General features: G+C 42.9%; 1 protein-coding gene and 1 pseudogene across 2 annotated transcripts; one reads left to right on the top strand and one right to left on the bottom strand.

Annotated features, from left to right (window-relative positions):
- Window positions 1-12,528: 12,528 nt before the first annotated feature.
- LOC109941857 (uncharacterized protein At5g19025-like) lies at window positions 12,529-27,120 on the bottom strand (annotated as a pseudogene).
- On the top strand, window positions 20,327-23,800 carry LOC103635802 (Putative MYB DNA-binding domain superfamily protein). Of its 2 annotated transcripts, none has more exons than XM_008658182.3 (7): window positions 20,327-20,515; window positions 20,587-20,797; window positions 20,872-20,948; window positions 21,029-21,086; window positions 21,161-21,242; window positions 21,317-21,386; window positions 22,852-23,800. In XM_008658182.3, the coding sequence occupies exons 2-7, from the start codon at window positions 20,593-20,595 to the stop codon at window positions 23,590-23,592; spliced, it is 1,233 nt and encodes a 410-aa protein (XP_008656404.1). In that variant the 5' UTR covers window positions 20,327-20,515; window positions 20,587-20,592; the 3' UTR covers window positions 23,593-23,800. The 2 variants fall into 2 exon arrangements, with proteins under 2 accessions (XP_008656404.1, XP_008656405.1); XM_008658183.3 differs by having other exon boundaries at window positions 20,375-20,515; window positions 20,590-20,797.
- Window positions 27,121-27,569: the final 449 nt, after the last annotated feature.

Genomic DNA, 27,569 nt, shown 5'->3' with positions numbered 1-27,569 from the left:
CCGGTGCACCACCGGACAGTCCGGTGAATTATAGCCGTACGCCGGCAATTCTTCCCGAGAGTGGCCTGTTCACTGGAGGCTGGGCTGGCGCACCGGACACTGTCCGGTGCACCACCGGACAGTTCGGTGTGCCAAGCCGAGCTGGACTTCGGCTGCACCGAGCCAAGTCTTTTGCGATTCTTTTCTTCTTTTCTCTGTTTCTAGCACTTATACAATATATGTTAGTACTCAAAACCATGTACTAAGTCTAGAAACGTACCTTGTTGTATGATTTGCACTTTTTGCTTGTTTGGCACATAATTAACTCACTCAATATGTGTTAGACACTTAATCACCAAAACATTATAGAAATGGCCCAATGGCACATTTCCCTTTCAATCTTCCCCTTTTTGGCGATTTATGCCAACACATTAAAAAGCAATGCAAAACATGCAACATCGATTCAAATTGAAGACCAAATTGTTTTTGACTCTAATTTGACATATTTGGATCATTCTTTGCCACCATTTGGTTTGTTTTTGCAAATCAAATTCATTTTCCTATCTCTAAGTCAAACTCACTTGTTTGGACATAAAGAGAGATAATCCAAGAGAGAAATTGAACAAGTGCCAAAAACTCCCCCTTTTTCCCATAATCATAAATTCTCCACCACAAGAGACCAAATTTTGTAATAAGAGCATTTTGGACAAATCAAAAGTGCTAACTCTATTGTTTTCAAAATTCACACCAGTGGTAGCTGATCCATTTGCTTTGGCTTAATTTCTCCCCCTTTGGCATTAAGCACCAAAACGGGATCATTATTGGCCCTTTAACCCCATTGCCTCACAAAAAATGTCAATTAAGAGCAAACAGGCAATAAGAGCATAAGAATGAACTTGGAATTAAGTACACTAGTACCGGAGTGCAGTGGAAGTCTTTGCATGGTCCAAGTTCACCTTTCCCTTTCAATGCACCTTTAAGACTACATCAAGTATACTTAAACACAAAGGTTAGTCTCAAAGGGTCAAGTTGTAGCACATCTCCCCCCTAAATATGTGCATCACACACACATGGACTTGTGAGGTCTGGGGATCCCTTGCACAACTTGAGCACCATAAATAAGCAACAAATTACATAAATGCATAAAGTAACATGATCAAAGGCATAGAACACATGTATGCTATAGATCAATCCAAGTTACGCGAATCTAAGACATTTAGCTCACTACGCAGCCTGCAAAAGATTTTCTCATCTAATGGCTTGGTAAAGATATCGGCTAGCTGGTTCTCGGTGTTAATATGGTACACCTCGATATCTCCCTTTTGCTGGTGGTCCCTCAGAAAGTGATGCCGGATGTCTATGTGCTTAGTGCGGCTGTGTTCAACAGGATTATCCGCCATGCGGATTGCACCCTCATTGTCACATAGGAGTGGAACTTTGCTCAGATTGTAGCCAAAGTCCCGGAGGGTTTTCCTCATCCAAAGTAGTTGTGCGCAACACTGTCCTGCGGCAACATACTCGGTCTCAGCGGTGGATAGGGCAACGGAGGTTTGTTTCTTTGAACTCCAAGACACCAGGGATTTTCCTAGGAATTGGCACGTCCCTGATGTACTCTTCCTATCAACCTTGCATCCAGCATAATCGGAGTCTGAATATCCAATCAAGTCAAAGGTAGACCCCTTTGGATACCAGATCCCAAAGCAAGGCGTAGCAACTAAATACCTAAGAATTCGCTTAACGACCACAAGGTGACATTCCTTGGGGTCGGATTGAAATCTAGCACACATGCATACACTAAGCATAATGTTCGGTCTACTAGCACATAAATAAAGCAAGGAACCTATCATAGAGCGGTATGCCTTTTGATCAACAGACTTACCTCCTTTGTTGAGGTCGACATGTCCGTCGGTTCCCATAGGTGTCTTCGCGGGCTTGGCGTCCTTCATCCCAAACCTTTTGAGAAGATCTTGAGTGTACTTTGTTTGAGAGAGGAAGGTGCCGTCCTTGAGTTGCTTCACTTGGAACCCAAGGAAGTAGGTCAACTCGCCCATCATTGACATCTCGAACTTTTGTGTCATCACCCTGCTAAACTCCTCACAAGACTTTTGATTAGTAGAACCAAATATTATGTCATCGACATAAATTTGGCACACAAAAAGATCACTGTCACAAGTCTTAGTGAAAAGAGTGGGATCGGCTTTCCCAACCTTGAAAGCATTAGCAATTAAGAAATCTCTAAGGCATTCATACCATGCTCTTGGGGCTTGGTTAAGTCCATAGAGCGCCTTAGAGAGCTTGAACACATGGTCGGGGTACCTGTCATCCTCAAAGCCAGAGGGTTGTTCCACGTACACCTCCTTTATTGGCCCATTGAGGAAAGCGCTCTTCACATCCATTTGAAACAACCTGAAAGAGTGGTGAGCGGCATAGGCTAATAATATTCTAATAGACTCTAGCCTAGCCACAGAAGCAAAAGTCTCCTCGAAATCCAAACCCGCGACTTAGGCATAACCTTTTGCCACAAGTCGAGCCTTGTTCCTTGTCACCACTCCGTGCTCGTCTTGCTTGTTGCGGAACACCCACTTGGTTCCCACAACATTTTGCTTTGAACGTGGCACCAGGCTCCAAACTTCATTCCTCTTGAAGTTGTTGAGCTCTTCCTGCATGGCCAACACACAGTCCGGATCTTGCAAGGCATCTTCTACCCTGAAAGGCTCAATAGAAGAGACAAACGAGTAATGCTCACAAAAATTAGCTAAACGTGAGCGAGTTGTTACTCCCTTGCTTATGTTACCCAGAATCTGATCGACGGGGTGATTTCTTTGAATCGTCGCTCGGACTTGAGTTGGAGGGGCCAGTGGTGCTTCTTCCTCCATAACTTGTTCTTCTTGTGCTCCCCCTTGATCACGTGCCTCTTCTTGAGGAACCTGTCCATCATCTTGAGTTGAGGGATACACCATCTTTGAGGAAGAAGGTTGATCTTGCTCTTGTTGTTCCTGTGGTCGCACATCTCCAATTGCCATGGTGCGTATTGCGGCTGTTGGAACATCATCTTCATCTATGTCATCAAGATCAACTTGCTCTCTTGGAGAGCCAATAGTCTCATCAAATACAACGTTGCTAGAGACTTCAACCAAACCCGATGATTTGTTGAAGACCCTATACGCTTTTGTATTTGAGTCATACCCTAATAAAAACCCTTCTACTGCTTTGGGAGCAAATTTGGAATGCTTACCTTTCTTCACCAAAATGTAGCATTTGCTCCAAAATTCACGAAAATAAGAGATGTTGGGTTTGTTACCGGTAAGGAGTTTGTAGGAGGTCTTCTTGAGAAGGCGATGCAGATAGAGCCGGTTTATGGCATGGCAAGCTGTGTTCACAGCTTCCGACCAAAACCGCTCGGGCGTCTTGAATTCTCCAAGCATCGTCCTCGCCATGTCGATAAGCGTTATGTTCTTCCTCTCTACCACACCGTTTTGCTGTGGTGTGTAGGGAGCGGAGAATTCGTGCTTGACGCCTTCCTCCTCAAGATACTCCTCCACTTGAAGATTCTTGAACTCGGACCCGTTGTCGCTTCTTATCTTTTTCACCTTGAGATCAAATTCGTTTTGAGCCCTCCTTAGAAAGCGCTTTAGGGTCCCTTGGGTTTTCTGATTTATCCTGCAAAAAGAACACCCAAGTGAAGCGGGAAAAATCATCAACAATTACTAGACCATACTTACTCCCCCTCGATGCTAAGGTAGGCGACGGGTCCAAAGAGGTCCATGTGAAGAAGCTCCAGTGGTCTTGATGTTGTTATCACATTCTTGCTGTGATGAGTGCTTCCCACATGTTTCCCTGCCTGACAAGCTGCACAAGGTCTATCTTTTTCGAAACATACATTGGTTAGTCCTAAAACATGTTCTCCCTTTAGAAGTTTATGAAGGTTCTTCATCCCAACATGTGCTAGACGGCGATGCCACAACCAGCCCATACTAGTCTTAGCTATTAAGCATACATCTAGATCGGCCTCCTCTTTCGAAAAATCAACTAAGTAGAGTTTGTCGTCTAATACACCCTTAAATGCTAATGAACCATCACTCCTTCTAAAGACAGAAACATCAACATTTGTAAACAACAATTGTAGCCCATGTGGCACAATAAACTTACAGACAGGAGGTTGTAACCAAGCGACTCTACTAAAAATACGTTTGATATGGAGTGCTCGTTGGTGATGGCTATCTTGCCCAAGCCTTTGACCTTGCTTTGGTTCCCATCTCCAAAGATGATCGTATCCTGGGAATCCTTGTCCTTGACGTAAGAGGTGAACATCTTCTTCTCCCCCGTCATGTGGTTTGTGCATCCGCTGTCGATAATCCAGCTTGAGCCCCCGGATGCATAAACCTGCAAGACAATTTTTACGCTTGGGTTTTAGGTACCCAACTCTTGTTGGGTCCTACAAGGTTAGTTGCAATAGCCTTTGGAATCCAAATACAAGTTTTGTCTCCCTTGCATTTGGATCCCAACTTTCTAGCAACTACTTTTTCATTCTTACATACAAGTGGAAAATAAGTATTGCAAGCATGGTAAATGGTAGAAGGTTCATTACATGTTCTCCTATGCACATGAGGCACAACATTACTTTTTCTAGGCCTACTTCTATCATGCACAAAAGTAGAGCTAGAAGCAAACATAGCATGTGAATTAAACGCATCATAACTCCTATTATAATGAGCATTCCTAGAAAATTTTCTATCATAAATGTAAGCATGACATTTTTGAGAACTACTAGCCATAGGAGCCTTCCCTTTCTCCTTGTTGAGAACGGGAGCCTTTTGGCTTGTTAAGTTCTTGGTTTCCTTTCGAAAACCAAGTCCATCCTTAATAGAGGGGTGTCTACCAATTGTGTAGGCATCCCTAGCAAATTTTAACTTATCAAAATCATTTTTGCAAGTCATAAGTTGAGCATTAAGACTTGCCACTTCATTATTCAAATTTGTAGTAGCAATAAGATGTTTATTACATGTATCAACATCAAAGTCCTTACATCTATTACAAATACTAATATGCTCTACACATGAACTAGATTTATTAGCTTCCTCTAGCTTAGCATTTAAATCATCATTTAAACTCTTTAAACTAGATACAGTTTCATGGCAAACAGATAATTCAAAGGACAACATTTCATTCCTTTTAATCTCTAAAGCAAGGGATTTTTGCACACTAACAAATTTATCATGCTCCTCATATAAAATATCATCTTGTTTTTCTAACAATTTATCTTTTTCATTTAAAGCATCAATTAACTCATTGATCTTTTCTACTTTAGCTCTATCTAATCCTTTAAATAGACTAGAGTAATCTACTTCATCATCGGAGGAATCCTCATCACTAGAAGTAGAGTACTTAGGGGTATCTCGAACACTTACCTTCTTTTCCTTGACCATGAGGCAAGTGTGTCGTTCGTTGGGGAAGAGCGAAGACTTGTTGAAGGCCGAGGCTGCCAGTCCTTCATCGTCGGAGTTGGATGAAGAGCAGTCCGAATCCCATTCTTTGCCAAGGTGCACCTCGCCCTTCGCCTTCTTGTAAACCTTCTTCTTCTCCCTCTTCCCATGTTTTTCTTGTTCCTGGTCATTGTCATTATCGGGGCATTGTGCTATAAAATGACCAGTCTTACCGCATTTGAAACAGGAGCGCTTTCCCTTTGTCTTATTCTTGTTGGGGTACTCCTTGCGTCCTTTTAGTGCGGTCTTGAAGCGCTTGATGATAAGCGCCATCTCATCTTCGTTGAGGCCTGCGGCCTCCACTTGTGCCACCTTGCTTGGTAGTGTCTCCCTGTTGCTGGTTGCTTTGAGGGCAACAGTTTGAGGCTCGTGGACGGGTAGTGGACCATTTAGAGCATCGTCCACATATCGAGCCTCCTTCACCATCATGTGTCCGCTCACAAACTCCCCAAGAATCTCCTCGGGCGTCATCTTGGTGTACCTGGGATTCTCACGAATAAGGTTGACAAGATGGGGGTCAATTACCGTAAATGACCTTAGCATTAGTCGGACGACGTCGTGGTCCGTCCATCTTGTGCTTCCATAGCTTCTAATTTTGTTGACCAGGGTCTTGAGCCTGTTGTATGTTTGTGTTGGCTCCTCTCCCCTGATCATTGCGAACCTTCCCAGCTCGCCTTCCACCAACTCCATTTTGGTGATCATGGTGGCGTCGTTTCCCTCATGTGATATCTTGAGGGTATCCCAAATTTGCTTGACGTTGTTCAAGCCGCTCACCTTGTTGTATTCATCCCTGCACAAAGATGCTAGCAAAATAGTTGTAGCTTGTGCATTCTTATGAATTTGCTCATTTATGAAAACAGGATTGTCAGTATTATCAAAATGCATTCCGTTTTCAACAATCTCCCAAATACTAGGATGGAGAGAAAATAGGTGACTACGCATTTTGTGACTCCAAAATGAGTAGTCTTCTCCATAAAAGTGTGGAGGTTTCCCAAGTGGAATTGATAGTAAATGAGCATTAGAATTGAATGGAATACGAGAATAATCAAATGAATAATTTTGATTAACCGTTTTCTTTTTCGATGAAGAGTCGTCGTCATCGTTGTCTCTTGGTGAAGATGAAGAGGCATCACTGTCGTAGTAGACGATTTTCTTGATGCGACTCTTCTTCTTCCCATCCCTCTTTTTGTGACTTGAGCCTGAGTCGGTAGGCTTGTCGTCTCTAGGCTCATTGAGGAAGGATTCCTTCTCCTTGTCGTTGACCACCATCCCCTTTCCCTTAGGATCCATCTCTTCGGGCGATTAGTCCCTTACGTGAAGAGAACGACTCTGATACCAATTGAGAGCACCTAGAGGGGGGGTGAATAGGTGATCCTGTAAAATTCAACACTAATGGCCACAAAACTTTAGTTATGAAAGTTAGAACGGCTAAGTAGCTTGAAACGAGCTCTTGTGAACACAGACAATCAAAGAGAAAGCACACATGAGACACGCGATTTTATCCCGTGGTTCGGCCAAGTAACACTTGACTACTTCCACGTTGTTGCGTCCCAATGGACGAGGGTTGCACTCAACCCCTTTCAAGTGATCCGATGATCAACTTGAATACCACGATTTTTCCTTTCTTAGTCTTTTTCCCGTTTGCGAGGAATCTCCACAACTTGGAGCCTCTCGCCCTTACAATGATGATCACAAAAGAAGCACAGAAGTAAGGGAGGGGAGAGCAACACACACAAGACTCAAATCCACAGCACAATCACGCACACAAGTCACAACTTGAGCTCAAAACACAACGCACAGAGTTCACAACTCAAATGGAGCTCAAGTCAATATCTCAAAGAATCGAATGCGTGAAGTTGGAGTTTTGAAGTCTTAGAATGTTTCTTGTAAGCTTGGGTTTCTCCTCCATGCGCCTAGGGGGCCCTTTTATAGCCCCAAGGCAGCTAGGAGTCGTTAGAGGCCAATCAAGGAAGGCCAAAGTTGCCTTCTGTCGGGTGGTGCACCAGACAGTCCGGTACACCACCGGACAGTCACTGTAGCCTGTCCGGTGCCGATCTCCTTCCTTTTCTGGCACAGGCAATCGTTGTAGCTCCGGGCCAGTTGGCGCACCGGACATTGTCCGGTGCCCGCTGCCGACCGTTGTAGCTGCCACGCGTCGCCCGCGGATTGCCCGGCCGACCGTTGGCGCAGATGACCGTTGGCTCACCGGACAGTCCGGTGCACCACCGGACAATCCGGTGAATTATAGCCGTACGCTGCCAATTTTTCCCGAGAGTGGCCTGTTCACCGGAGGCTGGCCTGGCGCACCGAACATTGTCCGGTGCACCACCGGACAGTCCGGTGTGCCAAGCCGAGCTAGACTTCGGCTACACCGAGCCAAGTCTTTTGCGATTCTTTTCTTCTTTTCTCTGTTTCTAGCACTTAGACAATATATGTTAGTACTCAAAACCATGTACTAAGTCTAGAAACGTACCTTGTTGTATGATTTGCACTTTTTGCTTGTTTGGCACATAATTAACTCACTCACTATGTGTTGGACACTTAATCACCAAAACATTATAGAAATGGCCCAAGGGCACATTTCCCTTTCACTTAGTACCTAACAACCTTACCTGAAATATGGGCAAGAGGGGAAGCGGCAGTGGTGGCAGCTCATGTTAACATGGGGACGTATTCTTGGCTAAGGTACCTCGCCTAGAGGGCCTCCACAATGACTTGGAAACCTTAGCGGGTTGCTTTGTATTAAGTGTATTTTGTGAAAACCTCATAGTTGATCCCTAGCCATTCACCTCGACAGTGTTTATGGGTCCGTACAACCCAAGCTAGATGGGATACACGACTTGTGGGTAAAGTTGTACCACCTCTGCAGAGTGTAAAACTGATATGTCATCCGTGCTCACAATTAAGAGCAACCTGGACCCTCACATGATAATTGAACTTAAAGATGGACAATAAATCGAGATCTGATGATCTGCCAATGGTTTGCTTAAGTGGTTTCACTTAAGTGTTTTTGATATACTCTTATACATTTGTTTAAATGGGATACTTGGGATACACACTTATTAGTAAGACAGGTGTTGCTAATAAAATATTGACCAACTAAAATGTTTAATGCTTAACCTTAGCCTCACCTTGTTAAACTTGCATTAATTTTTCCTCCACTTGCTGAGCCCCGACCATAAGTGAGCTCACCCTTGCTAATATTTTGATCAGAGGATGATGAAGAAGACCTTGATGGAGATTTCAATGAATACTGAGTCTAACGATGCGTCGGTCATCTTCCCGTGGGAGATTACCCATGTTATTTCCGCTTTACTTTGATGATACTGTTTAAGATACTATTATCTGGATGTTGTAATAAAGACTACTCTACTATCTTTACGCCTTTATTGCATTGTCTTTTGATATACTACACTTGTGACGTCAACATATGTGTGGAAAATGGATCTTGGCACACATATGATATGCATTTGGTTTTACCCCCAGAACAGGGTGTGACATAGGGCTAGTTTGGCAACCATATTTCTCCAAGGAATTTCCATTTTCCCAAGAGAAATTAGTTTATTTTCCCTTGGGAAAATAGAAATCCCTTGGAAAAATAAAGTTGTCAAACTAGCCCTTAAGATAAAAAACTTTCTTTGGTATCTAGGTAGGGGTGACCCTCACTAAAGACAACTTAGCCAAACGTAGATGGCAAGGAAGTCTGAAGTGTAGCTTTTGTAATCAGAACGAGAGCATACAACACCTTTTCTTTGACTGTTACCTAGCTAAAACTGTTTGGAGAATTATTTATTTTGCTTTAAAGATAAACCAACCCGTTAATATTAATCATATTATAGAGGATTAGGAATCCAACAAAGATTGCACGCATAAAAAGTTGCTTCTTACTGGTGCTGCAGCATTGTTTTGGTCGATTTGGCTTTGCCATAATGATGTGGTGTTTAATCATAAACCTATACCGTCAATTATATAGGCCATCTTCATGCGCACACTGGTTCAGATTTTGGAGACTATTGCAAAAGGAAGAAACACAACAACAAATCATCGTCGTGTGCTAGTCTTTGGAGGTGGTGGCCATGGAGTTCTTCGTGAGTCACGAGTGACGGTTCCATGCAAGAATTGAAGCGTCTTAGTGCTCGTGTTTTATTTGACTCCATATCATGATTTAGTTGAAGTTTGTTTGAACTATAAATTGTTGCGGAATGATATAAAAATTGAGTTGTAAGGTTGTATGCATGCAAATGCAAAAGGCCAGAATGATGTTTTCATTTCCAAAAGAAATGTCATGTTGGGGCACCAAGTCATGCTTAATCGAGCCGTACCTAAGTCGGACACATACCGGATGGGTCATGTCGGCCTATCTAGACATCTATATTTATGAGTTAGGGGGCCGATGTTTGGTTTCTAGGGACTAATTTTAGTCCCTCCATTTATTCCATTTTAGTCACTAAACCCTAAACAATGGACCAAGGGTTGTGGCAGATCTAGGGTGTGTGCCAAGTATGCCCTGGCATACCCCATAAATCCACCATATACATAGTATATATATAGAAAAAAATTTATAACTTTTAACATAAATAGGATGTTACAATAATAGTCTTGTAGATTGTGTTTTCTTTGTGTTTAGGTTTATGGTATCAGGAAATCTAATGAAGTTTTGAGATGATCTGTTAGACACATAATATGATCATAAAATCCAGTCCAACGCTCGATCGCTCGGATTCTTCAACGTAAGTGACTCATGAGATACCGTTGAAAACTTGACTGCTAGGTGTAGGCTCGCGAAAACGACCAAACACACAAACAACTTAATGGGTCTTAAGCTTTCGATAGTTAGGAGACAGGAAAGGAATCAAGGTTGATCAACAACTCAGTATATATTATGTGATTGTTTGTATAATCACATGTGAGAGCTGAGAAATTTAATCTGTGCAAGTATAATTTATTTAATCGTCCATTATTGTTTTTTAAGTAGATAAGGATAACATAATTAAGATATTAATTATGTCTCTTAGATCTCAGCTAAAAAGACATACAAACCATCGATATGACTTTTCATCTATTTATATTATAATTTGTAAATATTTTTAACTTAAATTCCAAATTTAAGAATTATTATTTATGTTTAAATTTAACTTTTAAATTTAAAATTTACTACATAATTTGATGTAAAATTTGTTTTTTGAATTGTTAAATGGTTTGATCAAATATATATGAAAAATTTAGATGCCATACCCAATCGTAAAATTCTAGATCCGTCACTGCATAACGGTTGCATAACCGTACATGTACATGGGTATCCGACATCAGAGGAGCCCTGATTGTACAAGCGCAGGAAGACACATATGATGCATTTTTAATGGGTCAGTAAAAATTAGGGTAAACTCCATGGTGATCAGCACATATGGCAACTATCAATGCATGGAGTTTACTCTAGCAAATCGACTTATGATGTCTATTTAATGGGTCAGTAAAAATTAGGTCTATGGAAATGTATCTAAAAAATCTGAACACCATTGCAATGCAAGTTTTTTATATGGTTAGCTATAAAAATAGATGTTGGATTACTGATAGGCTTGCTAAATGAGGGCTCCCCTATCATGCTACTTGCCCTCTATGCGATCAGGCCCATCCAACAACGCATGGTCACCTTCTTTTCATGAAGCGGGGGCTATTGCATGGAATCAGTGTTAAAGCAGTCATGAAGGAGCTCAAAAAAGGCCTTAACTCCCTCATCATATTGGTTGCTTGAGTGATTGCATTGTGTTCCCGCGGTACTGCAGATTGTTGTGAATGAATTCTATCTTTGGAGTGCAGCGGGGCCTCGACTCTTCAGAAACTCCTTAGACCGTGTCTAACATCTTACTCATATAGTCATCCAAAACATTGTTTTGCACTGTAGACTACATTGTTTGCATAGTAGAATTTGAATATGGAGATGGGTAAACTGCTAGATTGTGCCAGCACGCCATCGACATTCTGGAGCGGGCTAGCATGTTCGACTGCAAGCCCTGCTCCACGTCTGTCGACACTCAAGCAAAGCTCTCTGAGGACGACAGGCCCCCGGTCGCCGAAGCGGCGTCTTACCGGAGCCTGACAGGCGCGCTCCAGTACCTCATCTACTCCCGGCCCGACATCGCCTACATCGTCCAGCAAGTGTGCGTCCATATGCACACCCCACGGGAGCCCCATCTCACCGCTCTCAAGCGGATCCTGCGCTACCTCCGTGGCTCCCTCGACTATGGCCTCCTCCTTAGATCATCCACGACGTCGGAACTTGTGGTCAACATCGAGGCTGACTAGGGCGGCTGCCCCTACACGCGTCGGTCCACCTCCGACTATGTCGTGTTCATAGGCGCCAACCTTGTCTCCTGGGTCGCCAAGCGGTAGCCCGTCGTCTCCCACTCCAGCATGGAGGCCGAGTACTGCGCTGTGGCCAACGACGTGGCAGAGGCCTCCTAGATGCGCCAGCTCCTCCATGAGCTCCACAGACCCCTTTAGTGTGTCACCCTCGTCTACTGCGACAACGTCAGCGCCATCTACCTCTCCACCAATCCCGTGCAGCATCAGCGCACGAAGCATGTGGAGATCGACCTGCACTTCGACCGGGAGCGTGTCACTGCAGGCGACGTTCAGGTCCTCAGCATCCCCACAACACTGCAGTTCGCCGACGTCTTCACCAAGGGGTTGTTGTCGAGTGTATTCCTAGGCTTTCATTCCAGACTGAACATCTATAAGACTATAAATGATAGAGTTGCAACTGCAGGGGTGTTAGAATACCTATTGGGGTTTGGGGCTCTTCCTATGTAATTACCCTCTCGCCCACCTCTGTAATGGGTCTGTCCCAACACTCGTAGTCTATTAATACATCACCCCACCCTATTTCAGGGTTAGAGTTTCCATTCCAACTTTCTCAAAAAATAGACACTGAATATAAAAAAAGTGAACTAAACATGCTTTTATTTTAAAACGGAGGGATGTCACGCCCCTGGCCACCGGGAGACCACCGGCGACGTGAGCCACACCAATTCGGCGATGAAGTGCTAGGAACACAGACACAACCTGAAGCACGAAGGTGAGAAAACTTCTATTCAGTTATGTATTTTCTTTTGTCGTTCCGATGACATGTTACAGTATATATTGCCTGGTTTATTGGGCCGATCCACTCACCGATCCCTGGCTTAACAACCCAATTACTTACGCATAAATCTTGGCTTGAAAGCCCAGCACACCATTACAGAATCTCTACACGGCAACGACTGTTATGCAAGCAGTCTTTCTGTGCAAACGTGCAAGCAAACCATCTGATCCATTAAATTACGATCCAACCACAGATACAATCGTGGTTTGTTATGGATTTTTTTATAATGATTATTAAGCTGATGGTGGAAGGGTTTAAATGTTAAATGTGATCTACGGTTGGATCACGATCTAATGGATTAGATGGTTTGCTTACACGCTTGCACAGAAGGACTGCTTGCATAGCAGTCGTTGCCTACACTAATAGCTTCTAGTTCCTCGTCATCGACCATAGCAGTCCTGACATCTCCCCCTGCTGCAAAACTTGCTTGCCCTCAAGCAAGAGCATGTGGGAATCTCTCCTTAAGCACATAGTAATCTTCCCAAATGATTGAGTCGTTTGGAAGATGACTCCACCAAATCAGCACCTCAGGAATGGTCTTGCTCTTTTTTTTCACAATCGATGCTCTAACACTTCAACAGACAGCACACCACGAGCCCCCAAATCAACACAGTTAGTCAACTCTGAGAAAACAGTAGTGTGACAGAAGTAACATGTTGCAGCTGAAAAACATGGCAGTCCGGATGTACGGGAGCTACTGGTGATAACTCCAATCTGAAATCAACTTCCCAAATCTTCTCAATCACCCGATAAAGCCCAAAAATTTTAAATGCCAATTACGGACAAGCTTGATTGACCACAGATTTCTGAGCCTCTGCCAATTTCTTCTTCAGCATAGCAAGGAAGGCTGATCTTTCATAATCCAACAAGAGGCAACCACATCTTCGACTTGTGAGGATTGTCATTGACAGCACCCCCTTCAACCAAAAGAATCTCTTGACTTTTTGGTAAGTTGCAGCCCTAGCCAAATGTTCCCCAACTTGCTGAGTTGAGAAACCTGCTTCATCTTGACCATGAATAACCAGTTTTTGCAACAATTCCTGAGCAGCAGAATCCTTCACGAGGAATTAAGCACCTCCTGGATCCACATTGGTTGGACAGCACCAGTGAAGTTTGTGAAATGCGCACCAAATTCTTTTACGTAGCCCAAGCAATCACATCCCTTCTTAATAGAATACACAATTTTTTTACATCCCTCCTCTCCAGCCTCAAACGCATTCTTGCAATAATGTAGTTCATTTGGTTCTCCAGAAGGAACAACCATCTCAACAAAGCTCAGCCTGCATACTATAGGTCTACGTCCACGGCTAGCATCAACATAAGCAACAGAATAGGTAACCAAACCCTCTTTGGATTTGCTGTCAACACGGAAATTCCATTTCTGCCATTCCACAGAAAAGATAATAATGCAGAAACTTGGACCCTCAGGCTGTTTGATGATAAATGGAGGATAACACTTGATTGAAAACTCACATTCAACATACTCCATAACTTCCATTGTAGATTGAACATATGGAACAACTTCAAATAATGTCACCTTCCTTCTGTGATGTCCACCCCGAGTGATTGGAATGACAGCAATATTGTTGCTTCGAGGAAATAGTGATGGCTGGAAAAATGGAAAGAAGTAGGCTTCCACTAATGCCACCACATCCTTGTTTGGTTCGAACCACACAACTTCATAAGTTCTTTTAGCAGCTCCTTCAGTTGCTATAGCCACTACAGTGTCATCAGCAGTTGATGAGTAATAAGGGTGGCACCTCTGAAATCGGGTCATGATAAGTGCCCTCTCTCCTTGATGGAAATCATTGAGATAACTTCTTTCCACAACGATGTCTCAAAGTAAGCCTCTGTGCATACTCTGGTTAGATGTGAACTCGTCCTCAGCCCCTTCTTTAGATTCAACAAGGAAACCTTCCAGATCTTCTTTTATTGAATTCACCAGTTTGTGGCATCTTCCCTTCAGCACCATCTTTTCCTCCAGTGAGTATGGCTTCGTCTTCCTCAATCATCTTGACAACTGAGAAAACAGTATCATAGTTTTGGAACAAAACTTTAGAGTCATCAATGTTGGCCGACAACTCGAAACAACCTTGGTTGAGCCCTGGCTGCAGCTGCTTGTCACCGAGTGTCAGACATAACGATAATCCATCTGAGGCATAGCCATGTTGTGATTCCTCATCCCAAATTACCTCCGCAAAATATGTTTCACTAATCACCTCAATATTAGCATCTTCAGAGATGACCGATGTCTTTAATTCAACCCTATTGCCACACATCTGTGTCCAGCCCCTGATCTACCTAGGCAGGTTGTTTTGAGGCATCATTTGTGCTCTTACTGCTCGAAGCTAACTGTTGTAACAAACCCTCATGCCAGATAGAGTTGTCACAGATTTATTCATCCCACACTGTCGTATCACATGAATCTGTATTCATGGCTACCTTGCTCACCAAACGCTCACCCTGATCAGAAAACCTTGCTAAACCATCATGTGACTCCTCACCTTGCAGCTGCTCATCACCCCATGTAATCTGACTATGAGTTGTCTCAAATACTTCTTGGGCATCACGCTGGGACCAAGTAGTCCTTCGAGAGTTGCCTGCTCGCATTGTTGCAATGTAACACATGAATTGGAACGATGCCTCAATTCCTCATCTGCAACTGCAGTTGTAAAGGGCATTTCATTGATCACGTCACAGGCACTCTCACCCTGAAATAGCATACCCTGGCTCACAACTGCAAACATCCTTGTAAACACGTCTGATGGTCCCAGTTTGCACGGGCGACTTGATTGCTTTGTTCCTTGCCTTGCCTCCAGCTTTCCTATCAGCTCATCCTAGTCCACCGCACGATCTTCCTCCGCCTTGTTCACCGTCGTGGCCACGCGGTCCGCCCGCTCCTTGAGTCGAAGTTGATCTACCTCCATCGCCTCCGGTTTATCTCCCAACCGGTCCAACATCTCCATCATCTTCTCCCACCGCCCGTCACCCTTCTGTTCGGATGTCGTCATGGCTGAGAACTGAAGTCGCGGCAGCGCCGACGACATCTCTGGTCACCGTCACCTACACCACCAGATCGGACGTCCACCCGAAATCGATGAACGCCAAGGACACGATGCCGCGAGTCGTCGGTGGAGAATGAAACCCACGCCGAAGACCCAGTCGAGTGAGCGACACCCAGACAATTCGTCGAACAGGTTGCAGGTACTTTTTCTACCGCCACCACACGCCACAAGAACCAAATCACCGCCACCACCACCACGCTTCCACTGCGCTGCCGTGAACACCAAGCCAACCTCTCGTCGAAGGTCGTCGAGCAACGAAGACGCGACGCCGAAACAGAGCATCGCGGAGGAAGCGCGTCCCGCTCCGCACGCCGCCGAGGACTGATAAGCTTTGATACCACTTGTCACGCCCCTGGCCACCGGGAGATCACCGGCGACGTGAGCCACACCAATTCGGCGACGAAGCGCCAGGAACACAGACGCAACCTGAAGCACGAAGGTGAGAAAATTTCTATTCAATTCTGTATTTTCTTTTCTCGTTCCGATGACAGGTTACAGTATATATTGCCTGATCTATTGGGCCGGTCCACTCACCGATCCCTGGCTTAACAGCCCAATTACTTACGCACAAATCTTGGCTTGAAAGCCGAGCACACCATTATATAATCTCTATACACTAATAGCTTCTACTTCCTCGTCAGCAACCATAGCAGTCCTGACAAGGGAATATAACACAACTAATAGCAAGATGGAACATGAGTAGCATCTCTAATATAGCTATATTGACATTTAACAGTGCTAGATGTCCACCACCCTACCCGAGCTTTCTTTTCCCAAGCCGAAGCAAAAGCTTTCCAAACTCCAAAAGAAAAATATGCGGGAAAAAAAGTAGCATGGGCCAAAATACTCTCTAGCCAAGCTCAGTGTTAAAAAAGATACTGATATGTCGTGGATAATATAAGTACAAAACAATAAAAGGAAGTATGATTTCAATCAGCATATTGAGTAGTAATGATTTGGAAAAAAAAAGTAGCAAAAGGGCAATTGTACATTTACAGCACAAGCATGTGTTCAGCAGGCAAACAACGAGAAATCACCTGCAATAAACCAGGAAGCGAAATGTGGCATAACTACCCACATTCTTAGAGGAATATTGCTCGTGACATCGACTGATGTCAATATGATCATTGGAATATCGAAAAGAGGGGCAAACCAAAAGCACTGACCAGGACTACAAATGCCATATGCTCCAGCGATGCTCCAAGCAAAGAATATCAAAGTTGTTCGCCTCATCGCCTCAATTTGATTTACTTTAACCACAGATTTCCTTCAAACAAATCCAACCATTAGCACAAACGCATCAGCACACATTATACATGTACAGCTATAAACAATGCAAGAAAATATAGGGTGCAAGTTTGCATTAGATACCATATCAAGAATGAATCCTTCAGGTGCCTCCTCGCTGCCTGTGAACTGCAAGAGCATCACATAACCACTAGACTAGACTAGTTGCTAAAAGAGCATCCCCGAACAGTAACCATCACTAAGCGTAAGATAGTCGCCGCCGCGATAGTTTATTTTTATTGTCTGGCAGCATATGTTCTGTGAAAGCCACAGAAAGCTTATTTGCTGCACAACAAAGGAATATTGAGATTCGGATGCCGGCAATGCGAATAAGAAAAAAAGATTTAGGTGGATTGATGAGAAATGCATATTGATGAAAAGCATAGCTCACCGGAAATATGCAGGCAACTTGAGGATGAATACATGCCAAGGACACCTAGAAAAAGAATCAATGCCAAGGCGATAGTTTGGAATTGAGAATCTGTGTGTTCATGGTGTCTGGACAAAGACTCCATTCAACAAATGAGTAGCTTGTGCAATTGGATTGCCCTATTCATGACTGATTTTAATTGGTTGGTACTCTGCCTTTTATCGCTCTGATGACCAGGATTGGACGAGAAACTAATTGAGTATTGGTGTACCCATGACAATGGACAAGGTTTCTAGACCCAAACTGTATGATCCTGTTATGGTTGTGTGAGACCATTTTGAGCAGCCAATGTCATACCAACTCCTAGTAAACACTGTTCAGAATTGTACAGTCATATGACAAAGCTACTAAACTACAGAAGGCCAAACTTGGGTCATCAGAAATCAAGCAGTCTGGGTTTAGCTCCCCAAACGCTACTTACCAAACATGCTGATGGTGAGGTGGTTCCTAACACATATAATGGACCATGATAAGTTGACACACAGGCAGGGTGTCTGGAAATTAGGCGCTAGGGGGACGGATGAACCTATAGGCCAGGTATCAACTAGGGGGCTGTCCTGAATAGATAACTGGGTGTATAACTTGTACATCCACACATTCTTCTATTTCCTTCCCCCCAGTGATCAACCAGATAGTATCACTTCTTTAGTTTTGCTGATAATTATGTGTTTTTACAGTTCTTTGCAGCTCTAAAGATGAGTGCCAAGTTATCTACAAGTACAGATCTTTCACATAGGAAATAATAACTTAATCTAATGATAGGATGCTAAAGTTTATAAGATTAAGACCATATAACTGTTTGCATTTTGTTTAGTATTAACTCGATTGTGCTACATGGTTCCTACAGGCAGGAATAACAATAATATATTCTTGTGACAAGCCATTTATATATCAGATAATTTAAATGCATAATACATGCAAGATAGACTAGTATTTACTAATAATCTATCAGGTTAGGGACCAGTTAACACTCTTATATCCTTCCTTTCTTCTGACCATCTACATGAGATATCTTGCCATATAAAAAAATAGCCATTGAATAAAAATTAATACACGTAGTATGCTGGTTCCTATAATGTAACATGCTTAACTTTCTTGTTTACAAAAAGGAAAAAAAACGATGCATAAATATTTTTTTTCCTAAGAAAACAGTTTTTGAATAACAATTAGCAAGTACACTATGCTGGCCATGATTCCTTAGTTCAAGCAGCCCTGGCACTAGCCTGCCACTGAACCCATGAGGCTCTACGCTTACAGAGATTAGTAGAGGCAACTCATGTAAAAGAAGTCCGTAGAAACTAGAGCAGAAAGCTTCATGCTATATGTAACTTACAATTCTAGAACTGCTATCAAAACCAATCTTTACTGCTGAATATGCCCCCCCCCCCCAACACACACACACACACGTACATGATGATGCTTTAGATTCTTCTATCGAAGACTTCTTTATATGCTGATAGCTAGACAGCCCACCCTCCATTTCAAATAGCATGCACTATCTGATAAGTATACGTTGCTAGAGAAGTAGAAATGCAGTGCGTGGAAAAATAAAATAAATTATCAGATGAGTACAAAAAATATACTCCAGCAAGAATCATCAGTTAAATTGATTGTAAGAATTTATTAAAGACCACACTGATAACATATGGTGACATTCAAGAATGGTAGTAAGAATTTTTGCTGGTAGTAATACAGTGAATTTATATATTTATACTTCAACCAACCAAATATTGTACGGAGCGATGGAGTAGAAACACAGCGAATCATCAGTTAAATTGAGTACATGAAACAAAAAGTCCCCAGTTCTCATGATATTTACGGAAAAGACTTCCTCTTATTCCTTATATATCTCAAAAACATATCAATAGAAATAAAAATTTCTGACATGTGGAAAACTCAGACATGCTTCGCTTTGGTTTAAAGAAGATAATGGAACATGTCTAGAAAAGCTACAGACAGTTCTCTTACAGAACATGAATTGATAGAATTTGTATTGATGTTACTGTTTTTTAAAATTAAAAATGGGGAGGGACTAGACTGGCCAACATTGACTACAAGTGTCCCAGTTCCTTAGTCCTTGGTTAGATAAAAAAACATGATTGTAATGGTTATCTATGGTACCAAAAGTCTGAAAGAGTAGTGATGTGTAACATATAGAGAAACATAAACACAGTACATAAGTACTCTTGCTTTGACTAGCGATCATTACAATCAAAGTGGTCTTGTTCAAAAGGAGCTTATCCAACGTAAAGAGCATAAATTTCATGGCAGAAACTTTCCTGGACTGGAATGTGAATATGTACCAATCGTAGGAAAGGACATTGATGGAACTTATTCTTGTTCATATTCCACGCACATTAAAGTAGTACAATGGACAGAATAAAATTGATAGAACAACTATGTTTCTGCAAGTAGAATAGCGTCCCCAAAAAGTATAATGACAAGTGTCAACGTGTAGCTTAAACTAAATTAACCCAAACTGCATCTGATTCCACTATAAACAATAATAATTAAATCATGTAGTCATGTACTGAAGTGCAGCAAGACTGAACCATTCGTAAATACCAGCAAAACTACCCTTAGCTGGCATTATAGAGAAGCTACTCAGATATTTTTCTCTGTTCATTCATTAGGCATAAATTCAGAAGTGCATATTTCATAAACTGAACAGATCAGATAGCAGAATCATATTCCAGAAAGCTACATAAAAGTATAATTTGCTTTATCTCTACTCATGCCACACACACTTCATGACTTCAACAGTTTTAAATCAGTAGAATACACCTAGAAAAGTAAGGTGCTATAATACATACAAGTCACAGGTTGAAATTCAAAGTGCAAATTTTGATTTTGATTATTTTGATTCCAAAATTACTAAAGCTACCATCTTCTCTTAGTAGACTTAAAGATTGTTCTTTTGATGTTTGTTCCAAGATGCTAGATTCTATGTTTTCCCATATAAAAACCACCTCATGAGGCACTCCTTATCAACCTGAGAAGGCCAAAAGGGTATCAAAAGACTTAAGGTCAGACAAGAGGGTGTTTGAGTTTGTCAACAGGAAGCATTCCAACACAAGTTCAGGCTTTGGGAACAGAGTAAAGAGGCCACTGGAAAACACAGGCCACAAAGGTTAGGAAAATTCAGAACCCCCTCCCGGCTCGTTGACCTAACTTCTTAGGAATTGCATTTCGTTTCTACAGCAGCAGATGTATCACCAACATCAGGGTCCGAGTGAGCTCTTCACCACGAGGACATCCTTTCCAATGGAGCAGCATCCGTTTTTGCGTGGAGGAAATGCCCAAGGAGATTCTGGGCTGGTTCTCTCAACTGACGCTAAACCAAGGCTGAAATGGACACCTGAGTTACATCAGCGATTTGTAGATGCAGTCAATCAATTAGGTGGAGAAGAGAGTAAGTATTATATTCTTATACCTTCTCAAGATATAGAGACCAGCTGAATTCTTATATTTCTATTCATCACCCAGAAGCTACTCCAAAAACAGTCATGAGGCTCATGGGAATTCCAGGACTCACCTTGTACCATTTGAAAAGCCATCTCCAGGTACTTTGGAATCAGAAACCCGCCTGCTAAAAATGATATTCTTAACTGCTGCAGTAATCACCATTTCTTGGGTGTTACAGAAATACAGGCTCAGCAAGAACCTCCAAGCTCAAGCAAATGCCAGTACATCGAAGAATGGTAAGAACAAGCTGTAACTCCCATATTTACTATTATAATGAAACAATATAAGAGTTAGTAACTTGTAACCATAGGATGTACGCCCGTTGCTGATAGGATTCCCGGAACAACCGCAGCAACAATGAGCAGTACAAATGTTCTTCCTCAGGCAGAGAAGTAAGGACTATGTTAACACTCTGTAATTGTATAAAATCCCAATACTGAAATAATACTCTTTTCCTGGGTTCAAGGACTATTCAAATTGGTGAAGCACTGCAGATGCAAATCCAGGTTCAAAGACAGTTAAATGAACAACTTGAGGTGAGTTACTGACACCACGAAGATAACGCTTTTGTTCTAGACAGTTAAATGAACGATGGGCCAGCTCAAGCATTTTGGCTAGCACAGTCCCAAACTTTGGAAGAGCACAAGGAAAGACTACGATTCCAAATTACTACCTCCTTTAACAATGACAAAATAATTTAAATCCGGATCTGTTTTAGACCAAACATTTTCATTATGATGACAAGGGTGTATACCTGTAGACCCAATTTTTTTAGCAAAAAAGTTATAGTTAGTAAGTAATACTTATATACTCCCTACGTTTCAACTTATAAGTTGTTTTAAAATTTTGTCCTAAGATACCTGTCTAAATTTGACTAATTTGTAGAAAAATGAACAAACATCTACATCATTAAACAAGGGTCATTAAATGCACTATGAATATGTTTTGATAGTATATAGTGTATCAGTGTATCTATTTGATATTGTAGGTATTATAATATTTTTCTACAAACCTGGTCAAAGCTAAAAAAACTTTGACTTAAGGCACTAAAAACAACTTACGATTTGGAACAGAGGGAGTACAAGCTAATTACCCTTTTAGATTAAGGAACAAGATTGTTTGAGCTGAACCATGAAATGCACACATACTCATTAGTTAGTACAGGGTGAAGAAACAAATAGTCTGTTAAAAATTAAACATGAAAACAGATATTTCAAACACCAATTCTATTAGTGAACTTTTAAACGTTGATGAAAATTCCCATTAATGCGAGTATGCAATCTTCAACAAATGGCATTCAACCTTTATATGATCTCTCTGTTCCAAATTATTGTTTACTTCAGCTTTGTCCTAAGTCAATACCTTTGTCCAAGTTTGTAGAAAAAACACATCAATATCTATGACATCAAATTAGTTTCATTGAATTTGTAGATGTTAATATTTTTTCTAAGAACTCAGCAGAAAATAAGTTTAACTTAGGATAGAGCTAAAGTGAACTATGATTTGGAACGGGTGGAGTGTGTTCTTCCTCTGTTTGCAAGCTATCCTCGTTGCAAGTCGCACCTCCCGTGTTGTGGCAGACTGATGACTCCTGTTGGCCTAAGTGCACTTGTGCATTCTGTCTGACACAGATGGTGACCATTGAATCAATTAGTAATCTTGAAGCTGCATGCTTGAAAAGCAAAACCATTCTCATCTGGTTTCTCTCGCCTCTAGGCTTCTTTCTCCTGCCCGTCTGCTACAAATAGGGTTTCCCGGGGCCAACCACGGAACCACCTCAGCCTCTTTTGTGCTGATCATTAGACAGCTTGTAGAAGTGCAGGGTTCAGGGCCATGATTGTGAGGGGAAGCATCTTGAATTATTTTCTACGGCTTCGGACACCAAATATTGGAGTCCAATGTCCACTACTGATTTTAATGGTCCAGCAAAGTCCCACTTGTAGTGTCTATAAATGGAGTTGTCCTGCAGTGATTCTGATCTGAAATTTAAACTGGCAACAGGTGCAAAGGCATCTACAACTACGAATTGAAGCCCAAGGGAAATATCTTCAGGCAGTTTTGGAGCAGGCACAAGAGACACTTGGAAAACAGAATTTGGGCCCTGCAAACCTGGAAGATGCAAAAATAAAAATATCAGAGTTAGTTTCACAAGTATCAAATGAATGCTTCAGTAATGCAATTACAGATGTAAAAGAAAGTTCAAGTGTGCATAGATTAGAGCCCATACAAATTGAGTTTGTTGAAAGTTCAACAAATAGTTATTTGTCTGTTGCTGAAGGATTCATCAAGGAGCACAAACTACAGCACCATGGAGTACTAAAAGCATATGATGATAGTTCATTATTTTGCAGAAAAAGATCTCATGAACATGAGACACAGTTTGCCCTCAACAGAAGCCTAAGCGAACATAGGATGGCTCATTTGCAGAATGAGGAAGGATACCATAAAGCAGAGTTTGGGTATGAAAGTGACACAGAGATGGCGCATGAGTATACTGCACCTCAAAAGAATGGTAGATGTAGTACCACCAGTTCGGCATCCGGAAGCAAAGTAGATGCAGAGAAGCTATATCTGGAAGAACAAAAGTGTGCAAGACAGGCAGTTGAATACCCCAGAGAAAGCAAGCTAGTAGATTTTGAGCATCCGTGTTCAGTGAACAAACTTGATCTGAACACCCACAATGTCGATGACACAAATCAAGCTTACAGACATTTTGACCTGAATGGCTTCAGCTGGGGCTGATAATATGTAAGATGATAGAAGTGAAGAAATGAAGTTACAAATAATTTCTTCCAACATTGATTTCACCATTGAAGTATGGATACATGATCAAATGTACGTCAAGAGGTATCACTTATGTTTTTAGTATAGAGTACAGAAATGGTATTCACTCTGGGCCATCAGCAGTTTACTCAAAATTAAAGGAAAATAACAATGCATGAATAGTATATGTAAGAAACGAGACAAATAGCATCGAGGAAATTAGAGTCCATAATATATAGACACTATGATAAGTAGATAATAGCAACAAAGTGAACAATGGCATATTAAGAGCGTGGTTTTTAAAGTGGTAAGGCGGTCCAAGGCGTTGGAGCACCGCCTGGACGCCTAGGCGAGGTAGGCGCCTAGGCGTTAGACCACCGCCCGGACGCCTAGGCGACGCCTTAAGAACAGAGATTAAGAGACCAAGAGAAACAAATGGAGGAATATTCATCAACATAAAGAGAACCTATTTTCCAAGGTCAAGCAGTGAGAAACGAAGGACAAGAAAGAAACGTGCCATCTCAAATAGCATAGCAAAATCAATCTACCGGCACAAACTATGTGTGACATTAGACCTAACATTCTAAACTCTTAGTTCAGAACAGCTTGAAACAAACAGGGAAGATTTATACATCAGCACGGATGAATTACTACTACCCCTCATAGCTAACATTTTAGATACGAAGTGTTCATTAGTGTAATAGGACTATGTGAATTAAAGCAATTTCTCCAAACAGCCACCCCCCTTAGTAGTTAGTAGTCATTTCCTAGTAACACGGCAAAACCAACATATTGAATCAGTAGAACATTGGCCCTGTTTGGCACAGCTTATTTTCAGCTTCTTCACAAATTTAAGCTGAAGTCCTGCCAAACAGGCAGCTTCTGCAGCAGCTTATCAGTTCAGCTGCTTCTCAAAATGAACTAAAAGCAGCCAACAAGCAGAAGCTACTTTTTACCAGCTTATCAGATAAGCTGCTTTCTCAACAAGCAGCAGCTGTCCCAAACAGGGCCATTAACTAACAAGATATGGTCATAGATGAATATAGCAAGTTTTTAATTAAGAAAAAAAAGGATTTGTCTCTGCTGCGCTTATTCATATATCCAATAGGCAACAACCACTTACTGCATAATCCACTTATGACATTATATCTACCTCCACCTTTATTACTTTCCTTGAGCACATTATGCTTCCTACAAGAGACTAGAATAACAGGAACCCGAGGAAAGAGGTTTCAAGGCAAGATCTACAAACATATGCCTCAGCTCATTACCAAACTTGTAAGCAGTCATCCTTCGAAGAAAGGGTAATAGCTCAGGTCTAGATGTCGTTTGGTTCACGAAATGTAACATAAATGATAATGGTAATGATTCACACCAAATACCAGCGATAACAAGTTTGAATAAGTCGGTATCCATTTCTAGTGTGATATTGATTACGGTTGGACTTAAACAAACATAATTTAACGGTTACCCATTACGTTATCAATATATGAACCAAACGGCACCCTACCTCTATGGCGCCAAAATATCTCGTGTATGTAGAAACTGATGGAGCTGTCACCCTCGCTCATTATTTCTCCATGGGAGGAGAGCCTTCAGCTGTTTGTTCTTCATGGCCACCCTACTTCTTCATCCGGCGCCCCAGACCTCCATCCTGTCCTTAGGGCACCCGCATGGCGCACGGAAGATAAGCACGGTACGGCCGTTGGGCGGCGTCATCTTCCTGAGCACCGCCTCAAGCTCCCGGTGCTCGTCCGCAAGCCCCGCCACTGACCGCGTGGCGCCAGCCCCGCCTCCTACACTGTGCGCAAGCGGCAGCAGACCGCACGCACTCCTCCGTCTCGAGCTGGATGTCGTACTCCACGGCCTTGCGTAGGCCATGGCACCGGGGCTGCCGCACCGGCGCGCTCGGTACCAGCGGCGTCCGACGCCAGCACGCACGGCCCCAGCCGCCACGCCCGCGGCCAGTGGCACGCACGGCGCCGCCGGGTGGCTCGTCGCCACCGTGGCCATCGCGTCCCGCGCCTCCACAGCCAACGAGAAATTTGGAATATTGGCAATCCCAACAACGCTCTTTGGTATTATAGCATTCCGCACGCCGAACATGGTAAAATGAGACTGCCGTCGCTCACACTTTGCCATAATAGCACTGGCTCGTCGTTAACCACTTTAACCGGGATTTGCTCACCTGGTCTGACTAAAATGCCCTCGTATATTCTCCCATATCGTCGTCCGCCCGCGAACCAGTTCCTTCATTCTCCTTTCTTCCTCCTCGAGTTGGAACACTAACCCTATCTCCTGCCTCTTTGTTCTGTGAAAACTGGTGAATTGTTAAATTGTTCTGTTAAAATCGTTGTTCTGTGGAAACTGCTGCTCCCGAGAAAACTCCAGTCCTGAGAAAACTGCTGCTACTGAGAAAACTCCATGAAACAGACCATACATTGAATTATTGAAACACACATTGAGTAAACTGTAGGCCATACTCGAGTTACCTGAATCATGAAACAGACTCCAGTTCTCATGAAAAAGAAACTGCAAGCCATGTCAGGATCATTGAAACACACTCCAATTCACATGCATCATTGAAACAGATTCGAGTTCTTAGACATCATTCAAACACATTTTAATAGACTCTAGTTCTCGGGTCTGAATATAAACAATGGGAGCTGACTCCATTTCTCAAACAACATTCAAACTATCAACAACTTCATTTGCTTGACATCTCGCAGGGATACACAACGTCGATGGGGAGAGTAACGTCCGCTTCTCCAGAGTCGTCGACAGCTGGTAATGGAGGTGGGTCTCCAAGAACGGCACCCACCATGGGTCTCGACGGCGACGACAGGGCTGGAGAGGAAGGAAGCAAAGTCTCACCGCGGGCCATGATAGCAGCTTAATGACGCTCAAGTACGCCTAATGATACGAGATGCTGTTCTGGGAAAGAACCATTGTCAGTTGTCACAGGTGCCATGTTGTCGTGTTCAGCGTTCGAGATGCTGCAATACCAAAGAGCGTTGTTGGGTGTGCCAATATTCCAAATTTCTCACAGCCAACAGTCGCGCAGGACGCTGCGAGGAACGCAAGTGCCGCGAGCGAGGCGAGGAGCGCAAGCGCGTCGACCGCAGCCGGCGAGGAGTGGTCGCAGAGGGCGGGAAATAACCGGCCCCGCGATCGCGACCGCGAGGTGGAGGAGGAGGGACGCGCGGCGGGACCACGGGGAGGAAGGATCGGAGGAGGCGCGGCGCTTGTGCAGTTGTGGTGCTCGAAGGTCCGGACTAGTCTGGGAATATGGGTCGGGTTTTTCGGACCAGCACGAGCACGGTCCAAAAATAAGAACTCAAAGCACGGTCCGGCATGAAATAATATGGGTCGGGCTAGCACGGCCTGAAAGCGGGCTTGGGTCGGGCTAGCACGCTTCGAAGACGGGCTTGAGCCAGGCCTCAATTTCCAGCCCGTCGGGCCCCCGGCACGGCCCGCATAGATGAGTCGGGCTTTATATTGTTGTAATATTTAGTAAGATATCGACTTTATATTATTGTTATATTTGGAGTTTATGTGATCAAATGATGTTAGAATTGTTTAATATCTTTAATTTAGTAAGTTATGAACTTTATATGGTTGTAATATTTTGATTTTATGTGGTTAAATATACGGGCCGGGCTTGAATCGGCATGGACCAAATAAGGCATGACGTGGTTTAGGGCCGGGCTGAGCCACTGTTTTTACACTTCGGGCTGGCACGGCACGGCCCAAAAATATTTTGGGCTTTGTTAGCCCGAACCCGTTTGGCACGAAGTACGATGGACTTGGGTCGGGCTGACCCGGCCCGGCCTAATTCCCAACACTAGTGCGGACTCCGGAGGAACTCGACGAGGTTGTCACTCCAATGTTCTACAGTAAAACTAGCCAGTTGTTTGTGCTTGGTTATAAATAGGTATTAAGATATTTATTTAAAT

Source organism: Zea mays, chromosome 8, assembly GCF_902167145.1.
Source record: "Zea mays cultivar B73 chromosome 8, Zm-B73-REFERENCE-NAM-5.0, whole genome shotgun sequence".
NCBI classification, from domain to species: Eukaryota; Viridiplantae; Streptophyta; class Magnoliopsida; order Poales; family Poaceae; genus Zea; species Zea mays.
Note: the sequence above shows the minus strand (reverse complement) of the source record. Positions and strands in the feature narration are given on the sequence as shown.